Consider the following 16,553-nt stretch of genomic DNA (forward strand, 5'->3'; position numbering starts at 1 on the left):
CGTAGCAGTGATCAGTAGGATTTAAGAGTGTTCAGAACTGTGTGTGAGATTGTGAGACCTGGGTGTATGAGTTTAACTGGGAGTGTTACAGAGCTAAATCTGTGTTCAGAGCTGAGATTACACCACCATCATTATAAGGACTGTTTTCATTAATTTGTAGTCACTACTTTCTGCTAGTCATTCACGTTTTAAAGCGCTGTTTTCTGCAGTTGATCACGGTTTAACACCGGGATCACCATCCGTGCTAATTACACGTGGCCCAGAGGGCGCGTCCATCTTTAAAAGACCACAGGAACCCTGTTTGAACTGTAGATGTTCTGTATCTTCGTTATTATTGCTTGATTTCTTTTCGTTTTCATTCCATGCATTTAACGTTTATGTTTCATTTTATTGATTGTTGTTTTTCTTGTTAGTTAATGGTTTTATAATAATGTCGTGTGCCATCAGATTTATTCGGGTACTTATTTACATCTCTTTTGATACCCGTATGTAAATAAACTCTGATTGATTTCTTTATGAGTGGTTGTGTTATTTCATGCAAGATTTGGTCACAAATTGATTTGTTTAAGCAGAGCCTAGTGTTCGGACATCACGCCTTCACTGTTATTCTGTAAGATTTGCTGTTCTGCAGGATAATTCAAATCATAATGAGACTGATTTTCTGCTGTTAGTTATCGAATCCCACCGGAAGTAAGGCCCCGGCGGTGGTGCCCCTACGAGAATTATCATTTTTGATAATACAATTTGATAAATAGTCAACTTTATTAATTATTAATAATTCTTTAATAGAATTATCATTAGCCTTGATAACTGGACAGCCAAGCTACCTTGAGTTGCACAACACCTGGCATGAAGAACAAACTTTGATCTGTTAAAATATATTGTTCTTGTTGCTTGTTCAGAAAAGGACCTCAACTAGATAAATCAATGAGTCTGTAGGCCAAGAGATGGCAAATGAAACATGACATTAAAAAAATGAAAATATATCTCTGCTAACCACTGGATGGCAGCAGACAGGGGACTTCAACCTGCCCTCCACTTAAATGCCAAACTTGTGTGTTAAGAGTTGACCTAGACGGAGTATAGATTTACTCTGAGTAATTTTTACCAACAGTTGGCCAGCAGACTGCTAGAGCTAGACAATGTTTGTTAAAATAAAGTTTAAAAAAACTGGGCCACTGGGTGGCACAGTGGTTAAAGCAAGCAGCCCATGGACTGAGGCTACAGTCACCCTGCAGTGGTCGCAGGTTCGAGTCCCAGCCTGCGGCTCTCCCTCTCTACCCCCTTCCTGTCTACTATTCAAATACAGGCCACTAGATCTATAAAATCTTTAAAATAATTGAAGAAAAAAAAAATAATACATTTTTAGCTGCTTTCATCCACTGCACCAGAGTAAGTCACACTTGGAACTATGATAAGAATTGTAAATGAGATACAACATGATGGAAAAAACTGACTTTTAAGACTTTTGCATGTACCATCCAATCACACTTGAATACTTAATACCATGTGTACACATGCCTCCCTTAGTCACTTTCACAAAGGTGTCTAAAAGAAGCTGTGAGCAACATAAATGTTCAAGCGGCCAATTTCTGAATGGCTTGAAAAATCATCACTTTAACATATTGATCAGGTCAATATTGTTATGCTCACATCTGTGAAAGACTTCCAACACAAATTTGCAGTTTTGTGTCAGTTCACCATTCATCACCCCAGCCATGTCAGTGGCAGCATGTCACAGTAGACTGCTATTACCGTATTTTCGCGACCATAAGGCGCAACTTTTTTTTTTTTTTTTTTTTTTAAATGTGCCGGGCGCCTTAAGAAACGGTGCGCCGTGTCTATTACCTGAATTACGGTAATGTAAGGCCGGCCATGAGAACGGTAAAGGGAGAAGGGGGCGGGTGAAGCTGAATGAGACCATCCACTGAGCTGTTTAATGCGAAACAGAAGATGAAAACTTTTAAGGATTTGCTTGATGTGTAAAGTGAAATAAAATACAATCAAACTAAGTTTTGCTCCCGCTCTATTTAAATAAGCACACTTGTTCTGCAGCGCGCGTGTGTTTTGCATGTCGGAACCGGTGACTTTCCCCGGTTAAAGCAGCGGCTGGAGCAGCGCGGTGATGGGCGCTGCTGCAACCCGACTTCCTGGTTCCCCAAGCGGTCCAATCGACCTGGTTCCCGGCCGCTTTGCGAGCAGAGATTTCTGGGGTCTGTCTCAGGTCTGATCAGCTTCACCCTCCGAAATTTGCAGCCAAATCTGTCGGTTACAAACCCGGTACCGGACCCCGACATGCGCGGGTGTGTATTCGCGGCGCGACACACAGATTCTCATTTATGTAGCGCTTGACTGGCGCAGCTGATGGACAGAAACCTATGGTGATTTTTAAAAGAAAAACTTTGCATAAGACGTTTCCAGCCGGAGTCATTATAAGGACGAATGGAAAGGGGGGGGCTGGATGAAGGGATGATGATGATCAGGTGGCTGAGACAGGTCTGGAAATTCGGACTGGAGCTCCTGTCGGATACAAACCCCGGTACCGGCTCCCCGACAGCGCGTGTGTGAGCGGGTCCAGCGCGGGGGAGCAGACGGGGAGCGGACCCGGGACCAGCGCGGAGCGGGACGCGGGACCCGGGACGCGGGACCCGGGACGCGGGACCCGGGACGCGGGACCCGGGACGCGGGACCCGGGACGCGGGACCCGGGACCGCCGCGGTCGGGATCCGCAGCACAACGCAGCACAACGGGGTATGAAACATTTATTTTCTTACCTTTATTTATTCAGGGGTCTGTCCCAGGTCGGAACAACTTCACCCTGCAAGATTTTCAGGCAAATCTGTCGGTTTGATCTCTGGTAGCCTAACCAAGATGCAGAGGATGCGCTCAGGAGCCGCCAGGCTCCCGCCGCGGGTTTGCCGGGCCAGGGCGCACCATCCCCGGGGCAGATCCGGCCGAAATGCCGCTGGTCTTTCCCCGGGAGCCCCTACTCCCATACAGGTGGGTGGCTTCGGTCCCAGCCGGTCCGAACAGGTCACATTCCCGGTTAAAGCCGCTGTGACGCGCGCTGCTCCACCCCGCTGGGGAGAGACGGGCTCTGCGCGGTGGAGGATCCGCACAACGGGGTATGAAAAGTTTATTTACTGTTGTGCAGAAAGTGACTGACACCGAGGAAATTCGGACTGGCGCAGCTGAATTAGCGGAGCTCTTTAATGCAGAAACAGAGGTTTTGCTCCCGCTCTATTTTTTAAATAAGCGCTTGTGTGCGCGTGTGTGCGTTCTGCATGTGTGTGCGTTCTGCAGCGGGTGTGTGTGTTTTCCGGCCGGCGTGTTTTGCGGCACGCGTGTGTGCAGCTCTGCTCTGTAGACTGCGCCTTTTGGGTTGGTGCGCCATATGTATGTTTTAAATCTAAAAATGACACACAAAAATGAGGGTGCGCCTTTCCACACGGTGCGCCGAATGGTCGCGAAAATACGGTACTGTAAATTACAGTGTATCTATGAGCAGAATCCTCTTACGTTTGGGTGTGTACATCCCCTGCTGCATGGAGCCTCCTGGTTCAAACACAGGTGCCTTGAAATCAGCCACAGCAGAGAGCATATCCTCAAAACTACAGCTGCCCGGTACAATGCCACTCTTTGGGTTGGGATTCTCAGGAATCTAGGAAAACATTCTTAAGGAAAAAAGAAAGTCATAGATAGCAGTTTGTAGTTACGCTTAAATGAAAATTGACATTAACTGTATTTTTTGAGAACAGAAGGATACGAGGTCCAACAGTGCACTGTGTGTACGATCATTCATACACAGTTGAGAAACCATCTCAGCTCGGAGGATCTCATCGTCCGTCATCCCTGGGAACAAAAATGAGAGGGGCAGAGTGAGTACACTGACAAAAATGTCTCCTTTACAACCACTGTTGCACGAGATGACAGAGACTTTACACTACAGTGCTCTTAGTTAGATATCAAGTAAAACTTACATTTTTCAAGTTTGTCAAAATTGTGGCCAAATTACAAGCAATCAAAAAGTGCAAGAACTTCCCAATAAAAGCTAAACTAATCCTATTCTGGCCAGGCTTTGATAGACCCATGCAATCCTGGCATGTATTTTATTTCTTTCCATGTACCCCAAACTTGAGCTGAGAGTAAATATTATATGTTTAAACAAAATGTCATCAATTTCATCCTGAAAGTCATCACTGAAGATTAATTCACATTAATGACCCAGAAACATAACAAAAACCTTGTGGACAAAGCCACTGCAGGCTGAGGCTAGGAAACTGGAAAATAAATAGGAGTGCTTGTTAATTTGTTTTCTTCAACATTTAACAGCTTGAGCAACATAGAATTCAACCATAATGTCCGAAACCATCTGAGGATCTAGATGTGATCGTGTGTCCACTTTTTTAACCATATCAATACAATTAACCCTCAAACTATTCCCTACTCAGCAAATATGACTCACTACAACTTCCCAATTTTAGAATACATTTAAAAGGGTCAAAATTGTTAAACTTACAGGGATATACAACACAATTTGCTAACATGCACCTGCAAGTGGTAAAAGAATCGTTCTGGGGCCGTTTTAGAGCCTCCAGAGCTTCATAAAATGGAAGATATAAAGGACAACACAGTGCATCTTCTTCACAACCAATAATAATGAAGGAATTCTATGAGACTATATTTACTACACTGCAAAGTGTCCGTGTGTTTTGGCATCTCCTTTAGACATAAGGCACCCCTGTTGTACCACTTACCTTGATGGATGCGAAGGCTCGTCAGTATGACTAAAAAAGTCAGCGCTCCTTCTAGCATTGGTCTTTCCTGCTCAGAGTCCAACACAGCATTTTGATGCTGAGACGCCATTGTCAAGAGGTCAACGACTTTAAACCTGTCAGGGAAGAAAAGTGTTCACCATGTTTGCAATCTTACTTAAAGTTGAAATTTTAAATATACTGTATGCAGCATGACAGTAAAGACAAATGGAGTTAAAGACCTCTCAAAAACACTTGAGATAAAGTAGTCAGGATCTAGTCTTGAGGCGCAAACCTGCAGAAAGCAGAATTCCAAAACAAAGTCTGAGTTAACAACAACAATCATAATAAATGAAAATGATAATGACAGCGACGCTGCATTTCTAACCTGGAGCAGATAGATGTCTGGGTCAATCATGGAATTGCAGAAGTGTGACTGCACATAAGTCATAGCCTGTCCTTTGATCTGCAGACCATTCCTGACCCACATATTGCTGTGGATTTCTGACAGACATGCCTATGGCCAAACAGGGAAAAAAAAAACAACAACAGATAACATTTTGAACAACACATTGCCACAGACATGCACAGGATGTGAAGATTAAGGTAAATGTATCCATTGGCTTCTGGTGTTATACCTGTATTTGAAGTGGATGCACCATAATCTTCATAAGCATCTCTTGGTCAGGCAAGAGGCTGTCCAGATCCAAACCTTGGCATTTTACAGCCTGGGGATTTTCAAAAAAATATACCTCAAAACACGCAAAAAAAAAAAAAAAAAAAAACTGGTGATCACTTTGAGATGAGAGCCATGGACTTACCCTACTGAGGAACATCGCGTAGTAGCGGTGGAGTGGCAGGTGAAACGTCACTTGATTTGGAGCAGGCTATGAGAGAAATGCAGCAGGTTATTTGAAACAGGGGAGGAGAAAATGTGCTTGTAAAAATAAAGAAATTTGAATTTACCTCATCGATGAAACCAATTGCATCAAACCAGATCTGCAGGGTCTCCAAACAGTAGCGAACCACCGTTTTGGTATATTCCTGTGTCTCCTGCTCACAGACAGTTCAACACAAAATGTTTATTTTGCATTATGCAATAACTACATGAAGCAAAGGAAACAGAAATTAACACAGAAGCTTTTAGCGTGAGAAAGGACAGGACTTACTTTGACTTTGCAATGTGTTAGAAGACCCCACATCGGTTGTGCACAGGCTTCCAGCTCTGCCGCAAATGCTGCATAGTATGTCTGCGACTCAAATTCCACATGCTCATTCAACTCCCTCTTATTCAGGTTCATACCTTTAACAGCAGGAAATGTTTCCAAAGTTACACTCACAACATGACTGAGATTATGTTCATTCATTAATGGAATTGTGATGCTCAAATAAGACTTTTAATCTCAAAGAATATGTTTTAATCATTATTATCCAGTGTAGTGCTCCTAACCGCAAAATACATTTATTGTACAACCTTATATCTAAAAATAAAAAAATCTGTATCTCTCTCTTAAAAAGAAATATCAAATTTATCAGGTCATGGCAAGAGCAGAGCAGTAAACATGGATACAATTTTATGGTGACACCGGCCTCACACCATCAGCAAGAGGATACTCAAGCCCACTGTACAAGGGTGAATGTTATTTTTAGGGCTGTGGTAGACTACACGTGGCAAGTGAGGAGCACTAACCACAATTCATAGCACAAATCACTTATGAGGCATTATTTTTAGTAGAAGACAGACGAGGTCCATCTTTGTCTGACTAGATGCACTAAGCATATAATGCCTGACTGAAACCTTCACATTAAATCAAGTTTACCCCTCAATGCTTGAATGAAAAAACATTGGTGATATATTGACAGTTAAATGTGTTTTATTATTACAAGATTACCCCCTAAATAGCCACTGAGGCACATATGCCAGCACCAAAGCTTGATAAACAGCAATAATATAGGAAATGATAACTGACCCATATAGAGGATGCTAGGAGACCTAAGAGCAATCCTTCTTTCATGATGGTTTAACTTAATTCAGTCATTTATGATGTAAATAAACAGGTATTACAGTGCACCTCCCCCAGCCCATCTCTTCTTTTGCAATTCTAGATTGAAAAATGCTTCCACAAAATTATACATGGCAAAAATCATCCTAAAAGATATTGAATCAACGAGTATGCAAGCTGATGAAATGTTCAAGAACTGCAGACATGGGCATCCATGTCAAGATTCTCCTCAGGGAAAGACAATGAACTCCTACACTGTCTCCAGGGCGCTCATTTGTGTGTAACTGTGGAGACAATATGCTGTACCTGTAAAGAATTATAAGTGCCTGATGGCTTTGACTGAGAATCTAGATATGGCTGAAAGGCACTACGCAGGTTTGGACCATTTGTCATTTACAGAGTCACTCATTCATTCAAAACACTAAAGAAAAAGCAACAAAGAACTTAAATAACAATTTCAAACTCAATGTGTTGCACATAATCTCAGGAACTGAAACAACTAGTGACCAGTTTATAAGGTGTTGTTTACTTTTTAGTCTGGTTAGGTTTACCAGACTAGAAGGTTAGGGAAATTAAGGTTAAGGTAATTAAGATCTTTGAACTCTTAACATTACCGGCTAGAGATAGTCGGGCTCACCTCCACACATAGCTTGGGCTCTGGAACCCAGCTCCTTGAAAGGGGCTGGACCCTCCACTACTCTGGAGTTTCCCAGGGTGAGAGGTAGCGAGCTGGTGTGGGGTTGGTTATAGCCCCCCAGCTCAGCCGCCATGTGTTGGAGTTCACCCCGGAGAACGAGAGGGTCTTTTCCCTGCACCTTTGGGTCGGGAAAAAGTCTCTCACTGTCGTTTGTGCCTACGGGCCGAACAGCAGTGCGGAGTACCCGGCCTTCTTGGAGTCCCTGGGAGGAGTACTGGATAGTGCTCCAACTGGAGACTCCATTGTTCTACTGGGGGACTACAACACTCACGTGGGTAATGACAGTGATACCTGGAGAGGCGTGATCGGGAGGAACGGCCTCCCCGATCTGAACCCGAGTGGTGTTTTGTTGTTGGAATTCTGTGCTAGTCACAGTTTGTCCATAACAAATACCATGTTCAAACATAAGGGTGTCCATCAGTGCACGTGGCACCAGGACACCCTAGGCCGGAGGTCAATGATAGACTTTGTTGTCGTTTCATCTGACCTTCAGCCGCATGTCTTGGACACTCGGGTGAAGAGAGGGGCTGAGCTGTCAACTGATCACCACCTGGTGGTGAGTTGGATGCGCTGGCAGAGGAGGAGGTTGGACAGACCGGGCAGGCCCAAATGGATTGTGAGGGTCTGTTGGGAACGTTTGGCTGAGCCCTCTGTCAGGGACATCTTCAACTCCCACCTCCGGGAGAGCTTCTCTCAGATCCCGGGGGAGGCGGGGGACATCGAGCCCGAGTGGACCATGTTCTCTGCCTCCATTGTCGACGCGGCGGCTCGAAGTTGTGGACGCAAGGTCTCTGGTGCCTGTCGTGGCGGCACCCCTAGAACCCGGTGGTGGACACCGGAAGTACAGGATGCCATCAGACTGAAGGAGTCCTACCGGGCTATGTTAGCCTGTGGGACTCCTGACGCAGTAGATGGGTACCGGCAGGCCAAGCGAGCCGCGGCTCGGGCAGTCCTGGAGGCAAAAACCCGGGTCTGGGAGGAGTTCGGGGAGGCCATGGAGGAAGACTTTCGGTCCGCCTCGAGGAAATTCTGGCGGACCGTTCGGCGCCTCAGAAGGGGGAAGCAGTACGCTGCCGGCACCATTTACGGTGTGGGTGGGGAGCTGTTGACCTCGACTGGGGACATCGTCGGACAGTGGAAGGAATACTTCGAGGATCTCCTTAACCCGACTGACATGCCTTCCACTGAGGAAGCAGAGAGTGGGGACTCTGGGGCGTGCTCATCCATCACCCAAGCCAAGGTCACTGAGGTGGTTCATAAGCTCCTCAGTGGCACCGGGGGTGGATGAGATTCGCCCTGAGTACCTCAAGTCTCTGGATGTCGTAGGGCTGTGTTGGTTGACACACCTCTGCGACATCGCATGGAGGAAGGAGACAGTGTCGCTGGAGTGCCAAACCGGGGTGGTGGTCCCTCATTTTAAAAAAAGGGGGACCGGAGAGTGTGTTCCAACTATAGGGGGATCACACTTCTCAGCCTCCCCGGGAAAGTCTACGCCAGGGTACTGGAGAGGAGAATATGGCCGATAGTTCAACCTTGGATTCAGGAGGAACAATGCGGTTTTCGTCCCGGTCGTGGAACACTGGACCAGCTCTATACCCTCCGCAGGGTGCTCGAGGGTTCATGGGAATTTGCCCAACCAGTCTACATGTGCTTTGTGGATCTGGGGAAGGCATTTGACCGTGTCCCTCGTGCCGTTCTGTGGGGGGCGCTCAGTGAGTATGGAGTCCGGGGCCCTCTACTAAGGGTTGTCCCGTCTCTATATGATCGAAGCAGAAGTCTGGTTCGCATTGCCAGCAGTAGATCAGACTTGTTCCCGGTGCATGTTGGACTCCGGCAGGGCTGCCCTTTGTCACCGGTCCTGTTCATAATTTTTATGGACAGGATTTCTAGGCGCAGCCAGGGGCCGGAGGGGATCCGGTTTGGGAACCTCAGGATTTCGTCTCTGCTTTTTGCAGATGACGTTGTCCTGTTGGCGTCATCGGACCGGGACCTTCAGCATGCGCTGGCAGGGCTCCAGACTAACTTTTTTCACTAAGAGCACAGTAGCCCCTAACTGAAAATTTTTATGGGCACAATCAGAAATTTTAGGAGCGCACATCGTTTATCGACACGCTAACCAAATGTTTACATTTCTACTACATTTCAGTGTATTAGTAATACGTATTTCATAATAGATTAATGAATTACCACAATGTGCTGTTTCAAATGCAGTGTTACATTTTATTGTGCATTTTTAAAGATGCCGCAACATAAAGTAAACTGACAGCACCATTGCTGTCATTATATATAAAAAAAACATACATTCACATGATAAAAAAGTGCTTGGTAACAAAGTGCTTAGTAACCTTTCAGCCATGAATGTAACTGTTAAACACAGTACTTAACAAATGTACAAATATTGGGGGTACTGGCCAATAACATTTCCCTACTTGTGTCTTTACTAAAACCCTGAACTTACACCAGTCGACCAAATTCACTGCCTTCACTCAAATAACTAAGGATCTTACCAAGAAATATTCTTATGTCTAACCTAAAAATGCCATTACACCTGACAACACACATCACTTAAAAGGTTAGGTGTTTTTCCCACGTGTTAAAATTTAACTTTCATTTGGGTCAAGCAAATTTAAGCAGTGTTCAAAATAAAATTATGAGACCTGCTGTATTGGAGCACATTTTCTTTTAGTTAAAACTGTAGCGGGGACAGATGTTTAGAGGAACCTACCGTATGTATGTACCGGGTGAAGGCTGATTTATGGTTCCGCGTTACAACAACGCAGAGCTCTGCGTCGATTTAAGGCGGAACCATAAATCAGGCTTTAGAGGGGGGACATATCGGAGAACAACCAGAAGAATATAGAGTGGATTAAAAATAAAAGTTAAGCACTGAGCTACATGTGTCTCCCGTCTGGGCCATTGCAGACTCATGGCCTGAGCAAGATGTTACTAAAACCAAACATACCCGCCGCTTCTTTCTTCTAACTTTATGTGCGCGCCGCGGCGGCAGCGAGTTGTGTCGCATTAAATGTCGTCCGGGCGTAATACCTGCTTTGAGCTGGTGAAATTAAACGAAAAAAAAAAATAAATAAATAAATAGATCCCCCAACTCATTCCCTTTCACACTCATTGGCCTGCAAATATGGGGGTTCATTGAGGCACTCCTTCCACGTTTAACGTGTGTAAAAAAAATAAATAAATAATTAAAAAAAAAAAACACTGGCAAATTTACTGGTCGCACATGTGCGAGTGGACATGAAATTCAGTCGCACATACTCAAATTTTGGTCGCAAAATGCGAGCATTTGGTCGCAGTCTGGAGCCCTGGCTGGGGCGGTTTGAGGCCGAGTGCGACGGGACAGGGATGAGAATAAGCACCTTCGAAACAGAGGCCATGGTTCTCCACCGGGAAAGGGTGGCGTGCCTTCTCTGGGTGGGTGGAGAAGTCCTGCCTCAGGTGGAGGAGTTCAAGTATATCGGGGTCTTGTTCACGAGTGAGGGAACGACGGATCGGTGCAGCGTCCGCAGTAATGCGGTCGATGTACTGGACCGTCGTGGTGAAGAGGGAGCTGAGCCGAAAGGCGAAGCTCTCGATTTACCGGTCAATCTACGCACCTACCCTCACCTATGGTCATGAACTTTGGGTAGTGACCGAAAGGACAAGATCGCGGATACAAGCGGCCGAGATGAGTTTCCTCCGCAGGGTGGCTGGACGCTCCCTTAAAGATAGGGTGAGGAGTTCGGTCACCCGGGAGGAGCTCGGAGTCGAGCCGCTACTCCTTCACATTGAGAGGAGTCAGCTGAGGTGGCTTGGGCATCTGTATCGGATGCCTCCTGGACGCCTCCCTAGGGAGGTGTTCCAGGCATGTCCCACCGGGAGGAGACCCCGGGGAAGACCCAGGACACGCTGGAGAGACTATGTCTCTCGGCTGGCCTGGGAACGCCTCGGAAGAGCTGGAGGAAGTGTCTGGGCATCTCTGTTGAGACTGCTACCCCCACGACGCAGGAACGGATAAGCGGCGGACGATGGATGGATGGATGGATTGTTAACATGTGTGGATCATTGTAAACTAGCTACCTGTCCAGGTGAACCCTTGCAATTCACCCAAAGAGAGTTGGGATAGGTTTCAGCAGATACTCGTGACCCTGTGGATTGGTATAAGTGGGTAGAGGTAATGGATGAAGGGATCACTGATTTTCAGCTCTAATCATCTTCAGTAATGATTCTCGTTGTTGCTTCCCAATCTCATTTCCAATGTAGCATTATTTCATTTAAATGCAGACAGGCTAAACAAGTCTTTTTGACACTGGGTTCAACTTCAAGTTCAGCAGGTTTAAACTTGAAATGTTGTGGTAGTACTATGCAACTGCCCCATAAAGTTTTGTAACATATTTGTGTTGCTAAAGACTTTTAGTTATGCTCAGAATTAAAAACGGATGCATCACTTACCTTGGAAAAATGAGACAAAGCTCATCCACAGCATTAACAAGGAATGGTCTTCCAGGAACTTTTTTGCTACACTTTGGTGTGACAAGATGTTGATGAAATCACTAACGAGGGGCCAGTAGGTATTGTTCTTCAACAGTGCTTCGCTGCAGTTCACCACTACGTGGCGACTGTTTTCTTCATCTGACAGAAAAAGGGAAAAACAAGGAACACAACTACATTAATTTACAACTCCATTGTTATAATTGTGTTAGATTCTATTCAGTTGTTTAGAAGAAATAAAAGTCAATACAGTTACAAGTTGCACAACCCAGCAAATGACCAGCATTTACAAAATTGACCTTGTTGTCTGCAGTATTTAAGAGGGTTGTGCCCAGAAATTAATTATTTCACTTGGAGCCTGTACAATCAGAAAAGTCAAAAGGGATGAAACATTTCTTTGAGCTTTCCAGGACTGACAATGATTAAAAACATGAAAAGCAGAATTATCTGCCATATTTTGTCCTTTGAAAAACCAACAATCTCACAATTTACCCTGAAGCTCACTCTTGATAAGGCAACTTTCCATCATGTAGAGGAGGACCGTGACCATGATGTCCAGGAGCTGGCAATCCTCCGTCATGTGTCGGGCCAGCTCCTCGTTGCTGAACAGCTGCACGCTAATGTGCACGATGCGGTTGGACATTGTATCCGATTCATGGCTTTTCATCAATGTTTTCATGATGAAGGCATAATGTTGAACAAACGTTTTTGTAAATGTGATCTGCCAGAGAGAGAGAGAGAGAAAACACACATGCACATGTTTTTGATTACACCTCTTTTCTTTACTTATGTAAAACAATAACAACTTCACTAGATACATTTTCTTCTCGTTTGTGAACACCATTAAGACATCATATTAAAAGCAATACAAGATCAATTAAAATCTGCAGTTCAGCAAGAAAATGTGAACAAAGTAAAAAAACTAAAAAAAACAACCTTGTAGTCTTGATCTGGCAGCATGTTTAATAGGAAGGTGACCATCTTCTGAGGAAACTCATACTTTATTGTCCAAAACAACAACTCTTCCAGAAAGCATTTATGCTTTAGTGACTCGATGATGCAAGGGTCTGGGGGAAGACAAGACACGTAATAGTCAAATCAGTTCAGGTCTTACAATGGCAATTTTTTTCTCTCTAATATTTACCTTTGCTACTGCTGCTCAGCTTAACCCTCTTTCTCTGACCAACAGACTGCCCTCCATCTTGATCGTCCTTGAAAGGATAAGACAGTAACAGTATGGAATACCAGCTCCACAAAATGTAGAACAGAATCTTCAGATCAATCAGCAGCAAATAAAACAGTTCAATTCAACATTTTAATTAAAAGTCAAATCATATGCTATTGCTCCTAATATTGAGTAGGTCCATCAATTAATAACAGCAATACAGACCTTGGCCCTTGATCAAAAAAAATTGATCAGATTTGAAAATAAGTTTCAAACAGAAAATGACTAACACATACCTCTTTACAAGAATCATCTGGGCTGCCTGGTCCACTGGATCCTAAGAAAGCAAAGCAACAAATCAGATATAAATAAGAAATATCAAGGCTTAAAACAAGTTTAACAAATAATGGGAAAACATAAGTGATGGTTCTATGGGCATCTGTGAGACCTTGGACAAGGTCATGAATGACATCAACCAGAGCACTTGGATAAATCTTAGGTTACATATGTAGCTCAAGGAGTAGGATCATAGCAATGTTAATACTGCCGCATCATACTACAGAGAAGTTGGGTTTCTGTATCTCCCGTGAACGCAAAGTTCACTTAACCATTTTCAATCCAGGAAAAACAATTTGTGTGTATAGTATAAAATATATATATATATATATTTTATACTATACACACACAGTCTTATATTTAGTTAGAAGAATGCTCTAATAATTCAAGTCTGACATAAAAGTGTGTGAATCTCAGATGTGCCCTCTTTATTCTGCAATAATTACCACCAAGTCCAGTAACTACTCAGTCTTCCAAATCTACTTGAGGGACCTGAAGCAAGCTGTGACGTAATCAGAGAAAACCCACCAATGCTGAAGTGTTCCTTGCTGCAAATGCTCAATTATGGTTTTCCACAACACATCTGTTGTATAAAGATCAAGGCTTTAACTCATTAATTCTAAAACATTATCTTCAGCCATCTTTCAACTTTATTTGGCAAAATGATGTGAACTGCAGCGTTGTTGTGTTGCTGCATGACCCCACGGCCCACTGTTTCTCATTTCTCTGCAATATTTACCAGATGAGCACCAATGCTCACCTTGGCAAGAAGTGGCCTTCATGTAGCAGCCTGGGCTTCAGTAATATTATATAATTTTCCTTCTATTTTTGCAGAAAAGTTGGATGTGTCAGAACCCCTGTCTATACAGAATTGTGCCACAGTGGCACAAGTGTCAAGGACTGTGAGATAATACTCTGTACACAACAATTCAATATCAATAGAAAAACACAGTAATTTGCATAATACAAAAATATGTAATTGTAATCCTACCTAGCAGACCAATCGCTCCTGCTCCTCCTTCAGCTCCAACAGTGACATCACCAGCAGTAGCACCCTGAACTTTCTCCTCCACAGACACCAGACCTGAATTCTTCAACGCTGACAAATACTTTTCATAGTTCTTTTTAGCATACAAATTCTCTTCTTGGCCTGTAGCAGTGAAAGGAAATGGAACGTGCATTACATAAAGGTGAGATATAAAAAAAAAAAAAAAAAAAAAAAAGGGAGTAAGCTTTATTACAATATAATAAAAAGAAAAATGGATGCATGCTTTTTTTGTTCTTCTGTGGTTTAATACATTGACAAATGTGGCATGGAAATGTTGTTTCTCTCTAGATTATTATCTCTAGAAGGAAATATTACCCATGCTCAACTCCTTGAACGTTTGCTGATTGGTCAAGATTTTTGTCAGCACAGTCCGCATTGCTCCCCCCATCTTTGTGAGCTCCTCCAGGAAGGAGATATGAGGTTCCAGTTGTTGCAGGACCTTTTGTAGATCTCTGTCAGTTGAGGTGTCTGGTAAAACAAGATAACCAAACAAGTCATGAGACTCAGTTCATTGTGGATGTAATTTTAAATGCAAACAGTTGTGTAACATCAATATTAGTTATGAACAGCATATTCTGTTTGTAACATATATTCAATTGGAGATCTAGTGTATAAAAGTAAAATACAGAGTAAATGAAAGCATATAGTTTCTAACTTTAAATGCTACAGTACTTGATAATTAAAAACATGTTTTTTTCATAATTTTAAGTTTAAAATCATGTTTCATGATTGTTTTTACCTGGTTCAACATATCCATCTCTCAGATACTGTATGATACACAGAATAAAGCGAGGAAGAACCATCTCAGACATCAAGAGAAGATCTCGTGGTATTGAGGGGACATTTTCACCAGTTTTCAACCGATGCCGCAAGCAAAACCTGGCATGAAAAAAAAAAAAAATTGTAAAAATTAAACAAAATATCATCACAGCAGACATTCTTGTATTCCACTCTTTCATATTTACACTTCTGTGTCAGTGATGTACAGACAACACAATTAGGATAAAAGCTCTTCAGCAATTTTGCCAATTCTGAAATCGAAGGATTGGCTTCAGTGTATTTTATTTGTATTATTCCTCTCTTGTAAACTTGTAAAGATACAGCTATTGTGTTGCAGAAGTAATATTTTCATCTTTACCCCTTTCAGCTAAGTTTGTGGCACCAGATATTTATTTAATAGGGCTAAAAATTCTTATATTTCAACAGTTGTAACCTAATAAGCATCTATTCAGATTAGTGTCTTCAGAAAAGCGAAGTGCCACAGAATTGCTGACAGTTAACAGATCTGGTTTAGAGTCCAATCAAAAAATATAGCTGAATAACACAGAAGAGGCAATTTGTTGGATTTAATATAATAAGTCCTGCACTGACATCATACTGCCACTGATCTAAATCATACGGTGTCATGAAATGAAGAGGAAAAAAGCATTTGCCGGTTTCGATTAATTATCAAAATGAACCGATTACATTTCTCGACACATAATATGATCCACAAATCCCTTCCCCTCCATAACAACTTAAATATTTCTTCCTCACATTGCCTAACAGTGTAACAAATCAGTCAACAGGAGAGTCACTTCAAAGACATCCCAAATCTTTACCATTTAAAAAGGCCATCTTCTAAATTTACATAGGCAAATTGATCTGCTTTATAGTGACAATCTCATACTATTTAACTACTAATCAGTATCAACATCAATACTGCGGATCAACTTTATATAGGACATCTGATATAGTTTTTTTACCAAGTCATGCATGGACATATTTTTATTTTTCAACTTCAATATTTTGCTAAAGCACTTTCTCAATAGTAAAAATGTGTATTTCAGTTTATAGGCGTGGGAAAAAAAAGAAAAAATAGAGTTAAGATACAGAGTCAAACAAATATCTAGTATACAGGACTGTCTCAGAAAATTAGAATATTGTGGTAAAGTCCTTTATTTTCTGTAATGCAAAAATGTCATACATTCTGGATTCATTACAAATCAACTGAAATATTGCAAGCCTTTTATTATTTTAATATTGCTGATCATGGCTTACAGCTTAAGAAAACTCAAATATCCTA

At 42.8% G+C, this 16,553-nt stretch overlaps 1 protein-coding gene across 2 annotated transcripts in view; it reads right to left on the bottom strand.

Annotated features, from left to right (window-relative positions):
• Positions 1 to 16,553, bottom strand: part of ubr3 (ubiquitin protein ligase E3 component n-recognin 3) — a 51,138-nt gene that overhangs the window by 33,353 nt on the left and 1,232 nt on the right. For both annotated transcript variants that reach the window (XM_061723540.1, XM_061723539.1), the window contains exons 2-18: positions 15,228 to 15,367; positions 14,804 to 14,956; positions 14,432 to 14,590; positions 13,401 to 13,441; positions 13,084 to 13,150; positions 12,876 to 13,006; positions 12,432 to 12,660; positions 11,901 to 12,080; positions 5,924 to 6,057; positions 5,721 to 5,807; positions 5,576 to 5,641; positions 5,393 to 5,482; positions 5,143 to 5,271; positions 4,997 to 5,049; positions 4,758 to 4,891; positions 3,767 to 3,852; positions 3,520 to 3,661 (exon numbers count right to left, since the gene is read on the bottom strand). In XM_061723540.1, coding sequence (XP_061579524.1) covers positions 3,520 to 3,661; positions 3,767 to 3,852; positions 4,758 to 4,891; positions 4,997 to 5,049; positions 5,143 to 5,271; positions 5,393 to 5,482; positions 5,576 to 5,641; positions 5,721 to 5,807; positions 5,924 to 6,057; positions 11,901 to 12,080; positions 12,432 to 12,660; positions 12,876 to 13,006; positions 13,084 to 13,150; positions 13,401 to 13,441; positions 14,432 to 14,590; positions 14,804 to 14,956; positions 15,228 to 15,367 — 2,021 coding nt within the window. The remainder of the gene's footprint in view (positions 1 to 3,519; positions 3,662 to 3,766; positions 3,853 to 4,757; positions 4,892 to 4,996; positions 5,050 to 5,142; positions 5,272 to 5,392; positions 5,483 to 5,575; positions 5,642 to 5,720; positions 5,808 to 5,923; positions 6,058 to 11,900; positions 12,081 to 12,431; positions 12,661 to 12,875; positions 13,007 to 13,083; positions 13,151 to 13,400; positions 13,442 to 14,431; positions 14,591 to 14,803; positions 14,957 to 15,227; positions 15,368 to 16,553) is intronic.

Source organism: Cololabis saira, chromosome 6 (assembly GCF_033807715.1).
Source record: "Cololabis saira isolate AMF1-May2022 chromosome 6, fColSai1.1, whole genome shotgun sequence".
NCBI classification, from domain to species: Eukaryota; Metazoa; Chordata; class Actinopteri; order Beloniformes; family Belonidae; genus Cololabis; species Cololabis saira.